Source organism: Trichomonascus vanleenenianus (assembly GCF_965637985.1).
Source record: "Trichomonascus vanleenenianus strain CLIB 3782 genome assembly, contig: TRVA0_021S, whole genome shotgun sequence".
NCBI lineage: Eukaryota > Fungi > Ascomycota > Dipodascomycetes > Dipodascales > Trichomonascaceae > Blastobotrys > Blastobotrys vanleenenianus.
The window spans coordinates 223,838-235,456 of record NW_027481866.1 but is presented as its reverse complement, the minus strand read 5'-3'; the positions used below and the strand labels follow the sequence as shown (position 1 = coordinate 235,456).

Here is an 11,619-nt window from a genome sequence, read left to right as displayed (position 1 = left end):
GAACATGTAACCTATCAATGGTTACTGTCGTGGTAGTATCTCCAGTATCTCCGGGTCCCTGGTCTATCTCATCATGACAAGCTGAGACATGTGAAGTCGATACACACTGTCCCTTTGACTTCCAACAGGGTCATGGGTCACAGAAGTCTGCGCGAGCAGGCAAACGTTAGCCCAGAGCATTGTACCTTATAGGTACAGTATTAGCGTTCTTCTTACTGAGCCTATTGCTGTTGAATTCCATGGCATATAACCCCTATAACTATATACCTGCAATATTAACTATGAACAGAACCTGTGTTCCGTGTCACCAGAATCCGCCGTGACACATGCCCATGTATAGCCATTAGTATCCCTTATCACTGCTGCGGACACATCATAACCACATGTTCCTTTCATTTCGAGTACAGAATGGATAGCCTCAAAGACCTCGCTCCCATCAATGGGTGTATCTTTGGTTTGTGACGCTAGACACCACATTTCTGTTGGTCCAGGCAGATGTTGAAATTGTCCGGGCAATTGAATAGCTGTGAGCGATGAAGGTGGTGTCTTGCCAGATAAAAACGTCTGCATGTTGGTGTTGATGGGACAAATGTGCATGTGGATTTGATCCTGAGTTATAGTGCGGGCAGGATTGATAGCGAGAGCTTCCGAAATTGGTTTAGAAGCTCTCTGACCAAAGTCCCAGCCTATTTTTGCAAGCTCCTCATGGTTATTCTGCAGATCCAAAATATTGGGTATTGGCAAATTAACTGTGGCTATATTACCACCAGCAAGCTTTATCCAAACCTTTCCACTTGACGCACTGTGCTCACACCAGGTTGGATGCTGCAAGCAAGTGCAGAGTGAACTGAGCCATATCCCACAAGAATCGCAATCTTTATTATGAGGTGATGTGCAATCTGATATGCAGTTGCCAAGGTAGATCCCTGAAAGTTTAGACGAACACTGCGGGGAAGTAACTTGGCAACGGTTGGCGCATTGACCCACCAAAAAGTCTCGACATACGCATGAGTCGGTGTTATTCTGAAAGATTTCAAGACTCGTGCAGGTAGATTGACCGGTGCATGTTTGAAGAAGGTTTGGGTACAGGGAGATAAATATAATAAGTAACATTCCCTTGAGAAACATGCTGAGACAGGATAGAATATACTGGTAGTGAAAGATGTTATAAAGTTCTGTTGATAGTACCAATATTCATATAAAGATGAAATGAGCTTAAAGTTGAACTAAACTTGATGTTGGACATTGCCTCTATTTAAATACAACTCCAGACTTAGCCACAAGGTACCAGGCAATATTCACCGCTTGAAATCTAGATCGACCATGTTCTCTGGACTAGAACCTCAAAATTGCTGTCTGTATACTTATTTGAAATAAAAAAAAATAGGTTTAAAAAATCGAAATATGAAGCGCTCCTAGCTACCTACTTTGAAAAGATACAAGCCACTTTACCATTTAAGTATTGGTGGTATTACCTTGGTACAGTGCAGATGAAGTTGAAATGAAGACACTCGCCAAGTCTTTGAAGTTACCTCAAAAATTGCAGACAAAAGAGGGGTTAGTACCAGCTCCTTCCGTTTTGAGGAGTCGAGAAACGCCCTGAACCTCTTGAAGGTCTTTGCCAAGCTTTTCTCGAAGACAATGATGAGTCTTCAGCCAGCTAGGGTGCGTCTGTTTATTTTGTAAAGTCCTTATCCACCGCTCAAGGGTTGCACTGGATGGAGGGGGGTGTGGGTTAATGTCAGCAGCGCGTGGTGGCTTAGTCAGCAATGATTGCGTCGCCGCAGGCGGCTTCGAGGCATGCGGCGGAGGAAGCTGAGAGGACCCAGTCTATAGAGACCAATTTTTTTTTTCGTTAACCGCACTTACATGCTACTGAAGAAAAATCATCTGTGTCTATACATATCGTATCTACTATACCTGATTTTCTATTGTTTCTTCTATGTTATTTCAATTTGTATGATTCCTTTGATCTTTACTCGTTCTACATGTACCGTCCAAAGGGTCCGTCAATGGCAGGTCCGGCGTACTAATGGAGCATTACATCACATCAATCCCACACAGTTGAAGAAAATGAAGGTCTTAATCTTCATCCATGGAGATCTGTTTCCCTGAGGTGACCCAATCTTCACAATATAAATATGGTAAAACTGTGGGAGGCCAATTTACATGGAGATAAATTTGTTTGAATACTACATTATCCTGCTTTGCGAACTACCGTTTACAAGTAAACAAAAAAGTAAGAACTAGCCACCGTAAAACCATTCAACTTACCTGATAACACTTGTCCTAAGATTATTATTTAATACGGTAACTGTTCAATTTAGCATTTGCATACACCAGATCGATCGAAGGAAAAGCACCTGTACGATATGGAATATAAAACTCTCTACCACGCTTCAGCTTTCATACAATAACAAGTTTACTTTACAATGGGATCCCACAATTAAATGCTCTGAAGGCCGGATTCATCGCTAGGTGTCAATTGTGTTCTTTGAATTTTTTTTTATAATTTTTTTATATATAATCCTCGTCTATGCGTACAAATATATCATGCAAGTCGTTCAAGTCGTTTTTATCTCGTTAGTACATTTTTGAACCAATTTAAACTCGTCGGCCGTAGATTCGGAGTCGCTTGACACCACCGTCTGGGATCATGGTGAGCTTAACATGGGTGAAAGCATCGTCCTTGGAGCAGGCAAGCTGCTTGTACTCGTGCTCCTGGTTTGGACCAGTCTTGGTTCGAGCAACAATGGACTTCCATCGGGCATCGTCGTGGGCAATGGTCTCCTCAGAGTCGTCAGCCTTCAAGCCGTGCACAGTGATGGACTGCGGGTAGTTACCAAGGTAGTGGGCAGTGTCGACAACAACTCGGTCGACGTGGCCCAGAGCACCGAGCTTGATAATAGCCCAGTCAATGTGGTCAGCACCTCGAGATCGAGTGGTCTCCCAGCCATCAGACATGTCAATGCCACGACCTGGCATGAGCAGGTTATCGGCAGCACCAAAGTGCTGGTCAGAGACAGCAATGGCAACACCACCGTTAGAAACGTGGGCCAGATCGATCTCAACAGACTTGTCCTCTGGGAAGACGGCGGTTGGAGTACCGTAGAGTCGGAATCGGGCAATGCCACCATCTGGGTACTGGCAGAGTCGCACGTGAGTGTAGGCCTTGTCAGTGATGGAGTCTCGAAGGTAGAAGTGTCGGTGGGATGGCTCGCACTCCTGTCGAGCAATGACTGGCTCCCAGGTAGCATTGGCAAGCTCAGACTCGTCATTGACAGAGGTACCCTCGATGGAGATAGCTGGGGCGTAGTTACCAACGAAGAAAGCAGTGTCAACCTCAGCACCAATGAGCTTGGCAGAGGCGACACCGAGCTTGATGATGACCCAGTCGTATGGCTCTGGGTTGTGTCGTCGCGTCTCCCAGCCGTCCATCTTGAGACCGGTTGGAATGAACACTCGCTCGAAGATTGGAGCGGCTGGCTTGAGCAGGTTGGTCGCCTCAGCGAACCACTCGTCAGAGAAGGAGTGGATCTTTCCGCCCAGCTGCTCAGCAATGACATCGACGTACTTGGCGACCTTCTGGTCGAATTCTTCCTTGTTGTAGACCTTGACAGACATTTTCAATTCTTCTTCTTCTTTCTTCTTCACGCTTTTCTCGATTCCGTTTATCGTTAATCGTATCGAATAGTCCAGGGATCCCCCAGCAGTATTTATAGGCGCTTTTTTCCAGGCGGTATGGAGGGGGGTTCGGATATCCCCACCCTACGGAGTTGGCCGCTCCTTACTAGTCTTGGACATTTGTGTTACACCTATTACACAGGCAAACACCTATTACACAGGCGCGCACACATATAGGTACACCTATGCCAGCCCAATTCGACAGCCACCTATCACTCGGCGCCCAGCCAACTGCCACCTATGCTACATATTCGGTCATCATACCTTGCAGGCGCTTTTTATACAGGGGGCCCATCACCTCGCACAGGAGAGTGTGGTTAGGCACACATTTTTGTGCCAGTCGGCTCGCAGGTTCCGAACTCCACACAACAATCTTTCCATAATGTTTGAAAGTGCGAAGGATTTAGGGGCAATACGGGTGACCCCCCGCAAATAGCCATGCGCATCGAATATTATACGCAAGGTCACGAGAATTTGGCCAATTTCTCCAATCTTGCTAGTCTCCGCATTGCGAACCAACGGGATATCCCATAGACCAGCCTTTAGAGTCCGTTGGTAGAGCCAACGGGCTGCTGGTACTGTATATATCGGCTTTGGCCCGGCTTCCAAAAAGGGCCATAGTGCTTGCGCACGCACAGTTGAAATTTCATCTGTCGTCATTTGAAAGAAACGGGCCCGTGCGGCTGATCCGATCCGTCGACATTTTGAGTGGAAAAACCGAAAAAAATCTGCCCGAGAACGGTCTTATCAAAAGAGAGATAAATAGATCAAAAGAAAAAAAATGGCAGATCACGTACCGGCTTGGAAACGGCTAGGGTTGAAGGTCAAAGAGACTGTGGCCAAGGACCCACTCACTGGACAGGTTACTGGTTCGGCAGTGCCAGTTAGTTCACTAGTGGTGAATCAAAAGAAGCGTAAATCAGACGATAACGAAGAAGAAGTAGAAGAAGACAGCGCGTCGAAGCCAGCAAAACCTCCGAAGCGGAAGAAGCTGCCCAAGAATGAACGGCCTCCGCCTCCTGAAAGCGATCAGCTTGCATACCTGAGGCAGTACCACGAAGATCGAGCCAACTGGAAGTTTTCCAAGCAGAAGCAGAACTGGATCCTTAAGCATTTGTATACTATCGACGGATCCAAGTATGAAGATGCGTTGATGGATTACGTCCAGGGTCTCCAGGGCGAGGGATCAAGGGGGCGAATTGTCGAAGAGGCTCGGGGAGTTGTAACTAAGTGGAACGAATTCATGACCAAAGAAGATGAACAGGAAAAAGATCAAGAGAGGGAAGGGAAGGAAGAGGATAGTAATGATAATCAGACTGAGGACGTTAAAGATAGCGAAGGAGGTGAGGATGAAAAGAAGAAGAAGAAGAAAGAGAAGAAGCAATTGAGCAAGCAAGAGCAATTGAAGAACACTCCGCCAGAGGAGGATCAGGCTAAGAGAGCCCGTGAAATCATCAAGATCATGACTGGCGAACACGTGAGGCTCGAATTGGTGGATGAATTTGCGACTCCCCCTGATGTTACGACTAACGCTAATTCGGGTACTACGAATACTAAAGAAACTACAAAATCAACGTCTGAAGAAGAGACAAAGTCAAGTGCTAACAGCGATGAGGAGATGGCTTCTACGACTGATAAGAAAGAAAAGAAGGACAAGAAGGACAGGTCTACAGATGTGGATGTGAAGGAAAAGAAGGAGCAGAAAGAAAAGAAGGAAAAGAAAGAAAAGAAGGAGAAGAAAGAAAAGAAGGAAAAGAAAGATAAAAAGGAAAAGAAGGATAAAAAGGAGAAGAAGGACAAAAAGGAAAAGTCATAGCATCCGTAATGTAATGTCCGGGTAATTTGGCCCCATCATGCCGCCAAAATAATCACACAACAAAGAGAGAAAGAAAATAATCTCATAATGAACATTTATTCGATGGTTAAGGTAAAAAACATGGTTTTTCAGAGTTTAATGCTTCTCGTGCTTCTTCTGGAGGATAGCAAGTCGGTTTCGTGGGTCGTCAATGTACTCCGGGGTCAAGGCCATGGCATCAGCGCCCTGCTTGATGGCATAGAGAGTGACAAGACCTACTTTGTTAATCCCAACACATAACACACAACTATAAACGACATGGGCCATAACCATAGGCCCATAGATTAAGTCAATAATACTTACCACCAATGGCGAATGGCCAGTAGGTCTTCACTGTAAACATATATCAGTTAGCTTCCAGCACACTAAACACAACAAATACACCAAATAACACGTACGCAATGGGAAGTTGTATCGAGCAAAGGTATCGAATCGGAACATCTTTAGGCAGTTTCTATCCAAGGTGGGTTTGGCTGTCTTCGAAAATTTCAAACCTCTGGGGCTCCCGGGGGCTCTCCCAACCGGTGCGGACCGGTGATTGGCGGGTTCGCCATTCCGGGCCGGGTCCTCCCAAACAGTGGCTATTCCGGGACGGAACGTCACCATCACCGAACGCTACGGGCACAGGTACTACAATGGCCTGTTAATATACTATAGTGGCCTCAGCCAAGGCTCTCGTACAGTTTGCTGGCATATTTTGAAATAAGAATTGGTCAATTGGAGGGATAATCGTGGTTGGTTGAACCTCACCACCTCGATTTCAGCTTCACATAGTTACCCGCACCAAACTCCCAACGACAACCCTCCGTGGACCGGAGCCACGAATTACATTCCGCTATTAATGGGGGGACCAGTCCCCCCAAACCCCCCTGGGGCTCCGCTATGCGGAGTTTAGAGCAGACCCGAGGCGGGGGGTTTGGGGGCAGAGCCCTCAACTACGGGAGCTCGAGGGCTGGCCCTCGAACACATTCCACTACTAGTATTAATGGGGGGACGAGTCCCTCCAAACCCCCCTTGAGGCTCCGCTACGCGGAGGGTAAAGCCAATAATAATAATAATAATACAGAACTTTTACATATTCTTCTGTGTTCGCTCAATTTCAAGATAGAACTTGTCCCACGCGGGGATCTCCTTCTCGTTCATCAACGGTACCTGCGTGGAGCCATTGACATGCTCAGTAGGGTCGGAAACAGTAGGCGCCTTTCGGATATGCTCGTTGATTTCCTTGGCAGTTCGCACGACGCTTCGAATGACTTCGCCCTGCTTCTCGACCTCCTGCTTTACGGCGTTATCCTTGAGCGTCACATTGAGCAGAGCAGACAGCATTTGGATCAGCTCCACAACGCCGCCCTGGCTCTCCTCGCTGAAGCTCTCGGCACGTGTAATGAGCATTGGGTTAGTCTGGGCAAGACGCCCCACAATCGACAGACACATCGTCTTGATATCGTGGTCGTCCTGCAAACCAGCCAACACTCGTCGGTACAAATCATTGCCGGAAATAACGCGGTCGAGCTGGCTCGGGTTTAGGTTCACCGTCAAAGTGTACACGAGCTCGTAAGCAGTCTTTCGCAGCTCCAGCCCGTCATCGACCTTGTGCTTGAACGGACCAATTTGGACTTCTCGAATGAGAGCGTCGTCTGGGATGGTGGCATTGTAAAGAGGCTGCATGAGGTGTGGTAAGTGTGGAACGAACTCCTCTGGCTTGTTTGGAACACCAATGACGACAATCGAGTACACCATCTGCTGGACTTTGATATTCGTGTCGTTTCCACTCACGAGCCTCATCAAAGCGTTGACCAGAGGCTCCAGTCGCGAGGTCTCCACCTCCTTGCTTCCAACCATGTGCTTAATGACACTTAGCCCAATAAGCCGCAGCGCATAGTCTCCACTAGTCAGCAGCTTGTCCAATTGAGCATCGAGGTAGCTGCTCTCGACCAAAACACCCAACCGTCCAGCGCACTCACTAATAATGGACAGGAACCTCTCTCGATCTTCCTCAGAGTCCGGATAGCTGGCGCTTTGCTGGGCCTGGAGCTGGATAAGGCCATCGAGAGCAGCGTTCCACTCAAACGTGTCCCGAGCAGAAGTGTTCTCCTCACCAATGGGGCTGGTAACAATGGCCTCCCGCAAAGCAGTCAGCAGAATCTCGCCATCCTCATTGTTTAAAGGCTCACCCAAGCTTTCTACAAGGTGGCCAAACATGTCTGGTCGGCCACATGCAATTACACCAGCAGTCTGGGCCGCTACTAGCCGCGTGCTGTGGTCCGCCTCTGCGTTACCGACTTGAGCCACGCTCGAGAAGAGTCGCTTCCACAGATCTACGGTGATCCAGCTACTGTTAATGCGGCCTGCATTACCAACAACCATGAGGTTTCGCTTGATAATCTTGGCATCTTTAAGTGGGCTGTGGGGTTGGGCGACTTCCTGGAAAAGAGCCTCAAGGCGAGCCCGGTCGTGGGCTAGCAGCGCGCCAACTACCTTGGCAAGGGCTGGCTCGTTGGCGCCACCGGGAGCTACGCCGGCCATAAGAGGCTCGTACATCGCCTTGTAAGGGTCTACGGCCTTGCTGTTGGCCACAATGGCCGAAGTCAACTTGACCAAAACATCCTGGACCTGGCCAAACTCTACAGAGATGCCCTGCTTGACGACCGACACGATAAACGCGCACAGCTTGCTCGAGATGTCCGAGGACGAAGCGTCAATGGCTTCAGCGCCCCCGCGTCGAGAGTAGAGCACCGTAATAGCTTCAAGAGCCAATGAGAGCGAGGTCGAGTCCATAGAGTCGCCACCACTGGCCTCGGTCAGGGCCCTAACGAGCTCGACCAATGCAGTGGCCGTTTCTACAACTTCATCAGCGGCAGTTACGGGCTCTAGAGACTGAACAGATACAACACGCGTGATAGTAGTCAGGGTGGAAACCCTCAGAGACCGCGAAGACATCTTTAGCAATGGAGTAAGCTTGCCAAGCACCTGGCCGTCCCACGCCGGGGCGGGGCTGTTGGCGATATTGGCAAATCCAATGAGGGCTGCGTGTCGCAGGTACATTTCAATGGCAGAAATGGCGGCCAGACGAAGCAGCTCGTTGGAAATGAGCCCCAGAAGCACTTCCGCACCGCCACTATTCGTCTCGAGCAGCGGCAAAATACGGCCCAACCCAATAATGGCCTTTTCCCGCGTCTCTGAGTCGAGCTGGGTCGACAGAGCCCGTTCCTGCAGGCACTTCTCGAGCGAACCAAACGAAAACTCGTGGTACCGCTTAGACATGAAGACCATGTCGACTAGTTCGTTGGAAACGTCCAGCGCGAGGCCAATGACCTTGTACTGGACGTTTTCCTGGGATATGGTGGCCACAATGAGGTCTACGAGAGAGGGTACGTAGGCGGAAACAACCTCGAATGGGTGGTTCCTCAGCATAACCGAGATAATACGCAGGATATCGTCGCTCTGCTGGAGCAGCTGCTGAGGCGCATCCCGCTTCTTGGTGAGGATAACCAAGAGATTAACTACGCGGTCAAAGTACTGCTCAATCTCCGGGCCCAGGGAGGCCACCAGGTTGTACAGCACGCCGTTGAAGAGGCTTCGAGCGACATTGGCAGCATCAGAAGACGCATTGGAAATCCGCGAAACCTCCTTGGTCGTGATGAACACGAGTTTACGCACAATTGAGGCGAGCTGGGCCCGGGGGTCCACTTCTGGAGTTTCCTCTTCATCGGAGAGGTGGTGATGGGCTTTGAGCTTGTAATAGTCGCTATCGAGGCTGGCAGCTGAAATAAACACCGCCATAGTGTTGATCGCGTCAATGCGGACAGAAGTCTCCCGTTCACTAGAAACACGTTTCAACACAGGTACCAGAAGCTGACTGTATACGGTAGGGAGCTGTCGCGGCATGTTGCGTACAATTGACGAGGTAAGCTTGCAAGCCATACGTCGCAGCTTCCAGTTCTGGTCCCCGTCGTCGGAAAACATATCCTCTGCGTCGTAATCGTCAAACTCGTCGCCAAAGTCAACATCCTCTTCTTCCATTGAGTCCGCCATCTCTACGTCATCATCTCCTCCAGCATCGAGCTTGCTAAAGTCTGCCTCTTCTTCTCCTTCTTCTTCGTCCTCCCCGAGATCATTATAGTTGGGATCATACGAGATAAAGGTCATAATAACATCAATCAGGTCTCCAAGATAGCTCTCAGAGGCAGATCCCAGTGCAACAAAAGCGTCCAAAGTAGACATGGTGATCTGGCGAGTCTCCAACAGGCTCTCATCCTCCTCTTCCTCTACGTCTTCTTCGTCATATTCCGCTTTGGCCCGGGCCAATTGAAGACATTCGACTATGCGACCGAACATAGTCGGCAAATACGACTTGAACCGCACCGGATCAGCTTTCGCCAGGGTCCCTGCCAGCAAAACAAATGTCTGAACACTGGCTGGAGCCGCTGAACCACTCTCATCCAGCTGTTTCGACACAAACTGAATAAGATTGTTGAACCGCGGAGTCGACAAATGTCGAGCCAGCTCTCCCAATGCAGCCACTGCCCTTTTACGCACAATTCCCTTAGCGGCACTGATGATCTTCGTCAAATACCCCTCAATCAATTCAATCTCCTTGGGAGGCAGAATGCCTCCATACCGACTCAAATAATCAATAATGATATCCATCGAGTCAATGTTCCAATTGGTTTCCTTCTGGAAGAGCGGATGGAGGCCCTTGGCGAGAATTCGCGCTGTAGAGCTGTGAATGGGCGCCTTGTCTACTACGGTTCTCAGAGCCATATACGTAATTGAGAGCGTATCCTCGACTTTATTGGACGGAGGATCACTGGCCCGCTTGTACAAAGCTTGCACAAGGGCCTCTACGTGGTCATCATGGACAACCGCCATCAATGGCTGCAGACTTTCATCCTTGTTAGCTTCTTCATTTTGTTCAATTTCCACCAATTGCTCTTACCATTTGACCGCCTGGCTCTGTACATCAGTCACATCATCATCCAGCTTCTTCAGAATCGCCTCAATAATGTGCATCACCAGCCCCGGGTCGGCAAACAGCGTGCGATGATTCTCGGGCTTCGACACCAGCGCCGAAATATCGCTAAACGCCATAAACCGGTGATCACCATCGGTAGAATGGATCTGATCCAAGTAACTGTTGACACTATATGTCACGCTAGTCGCCTGCTGCGCCATTCTCTCTCTCTCAACCAATCCTTGTATTATATCGATGAGGGTTTACGAGAATGGGGGCTTCAACTGGGAAGAGGCGCCACACGCCCCTTGTGTCTCCTTTTCGCTTACTAATCGCTGAATAATGCCAACCCCGACATCCACCCCCTGGTATGCTAGAGCAAGTGGTATTCGAGGGCCAGCCCTCGAGCTCCCGTAGCTGGGGGCCAGCCCCCAGACCCCCGCATCAACTGTCTCTCTGTATCGGTAAGCCAATTTGGTGTCTCTTACTCCAATTGGGTGGTTACAGAGCAACTAAAGTTTTCGTTACACTGTAACAAACTCCCAACAAAAACTCTTGTAACAATGCGTTATCCCAGGTACAGCTCTAATCTCCGCGAAGCGGAGCCCCAGGGGGGTTTGGGGGGACTGGTCCCCCCAATTGTATTATACTAGAGAGTTGATGTATTCGAGGGCCGGCCCTCGAGCTCCCTTAGTTGGGGGCTCTGCCCCCAAACCCCCGCCTTGGGTCGGCTGTAACCTCCGCGTAGCGGAGCCCCAGGGGGGTTTGGGGGGACCGGTCCCCCCAATTACACTAGCAAAGGCTGGTAGCTCCGCGGAGAAGCGGCCCATGTTTACTCCGATATCAATTAATAGGTTTTGATGGGGGGTTATACGATAAGTTTTGACCCCCATGGATTTGAGTGCGGCTCGTGCGGCTCATTACGGGTGGGGGTTAGCAAGTTATACGAATAAAAAAAACGTGGGAGAAAAAAACACCATATTGGCAAAGATAACAGCAAGCTTGTGTAATACTTCTGTACCATTCACCCGAAATAAAAAGCGGACAATCTCGGAACAAGCCCTTTCGCATAGCGGAATCCTAAGCCATAGCGTGGTAGGCGCCATTAATCCGAGGCAGTGAGGGT

At 49.2% G+C, this 11,619-nt stretch overlaps 5 protein-coding genes across 5 annotated transcripts; 1 reads left to right on the top strand and 4 right to left on the bottom strand.

Annotated features, from left to right (window-relative positions):
* Positions 1-279: 279 nt before the first annotated feature.
* On the bottom strand, positions 280-1,128 carry TRVA0_021S02344 (uncharacterized protein; the record flags this gene model as incomplete). Its single annotated transcript, XM_076685136.1, has 1 exon — positions 280-1,128. The coding sequence occupies one exon, from the start codon at positions 1,126-1,128 to the stop codon at positions 280-282; it is 849 nt and encodes a 282-aa protein (XP_076540733.1).
* A 1,476-nt stretch (positions 1,129-2,604) lies between these two features.
* Positions 2,605-3,624, bottom strand: DAL2 (allantoicase; the record flags this gene model as incomplete). Its single annotated transcript, XM_076685135.1, has 1 exon — positions 2,605-3,624. One exon carries the CDS (start codon positions 3,622-3,624, stop codon positions 2,605-2,607), a length of 1,020 nt encoding a protein of 339 aa, XP_076540732.1.
* An 841-nt stretch (positions 3,625-4,465) lies between these two features.
* TRVA0_021S02300 (WKF domain-containing protein) lies at positions 4,466-5,500 on the top strand (the record flags this gene model as incomplete). Its single annotated transcript, XM_076685134.1, has 1 exon — positions 4,466-5,500. One exon carries the CDS (start codon positions 4,466-4,468, stop codon positions 5,498-5,500), a length of 1,035 nt encoding a protein of 344 aa, XP_076540731.1.
* Positions 5,501-5,635: 135 nt separating this feature from the next.
* ATP18 (F1F0 ATP synthase subunit i) lies at positions 5,636-5,980 on the bottom strand (the record flags this gene model as incomplete). Its single annotated transcript, XM_076685133.1, has 3 exons — positions 5,636-5,754; positions 5,843-5,872; positions 5,938-5,980. The coding sequence occupies 3 exons, from the start codon at positions 5,978-5,980 to the stop codon at positions 5,636-5,638; spliced, it is 192 nt and encodes a 63-aa protein (XP_076540730.1).
* Positions 5,981-6,610: 630 nt separating this feature from the next.
* TRVA0_021S02256 (TIP120 domain-containing protein) lies at positions 6,611-10,630 on the bottom strand (the record flags this gene model as incomplete). The annotated part of the gene is made up of 2 exons (XM_076685132.1): positions 6,611-10,424; positions 10,479-10,630. 2 exons carry the CDS (start codon positions 10,628-10,630, stop codon positions 6,611-6,613), a joined length of 3,966 nt encoding a protein of 1,321 aa, XP_076540729.1.
* Positions 10,631-11,619: the final 989 nt, after the last annotated feature.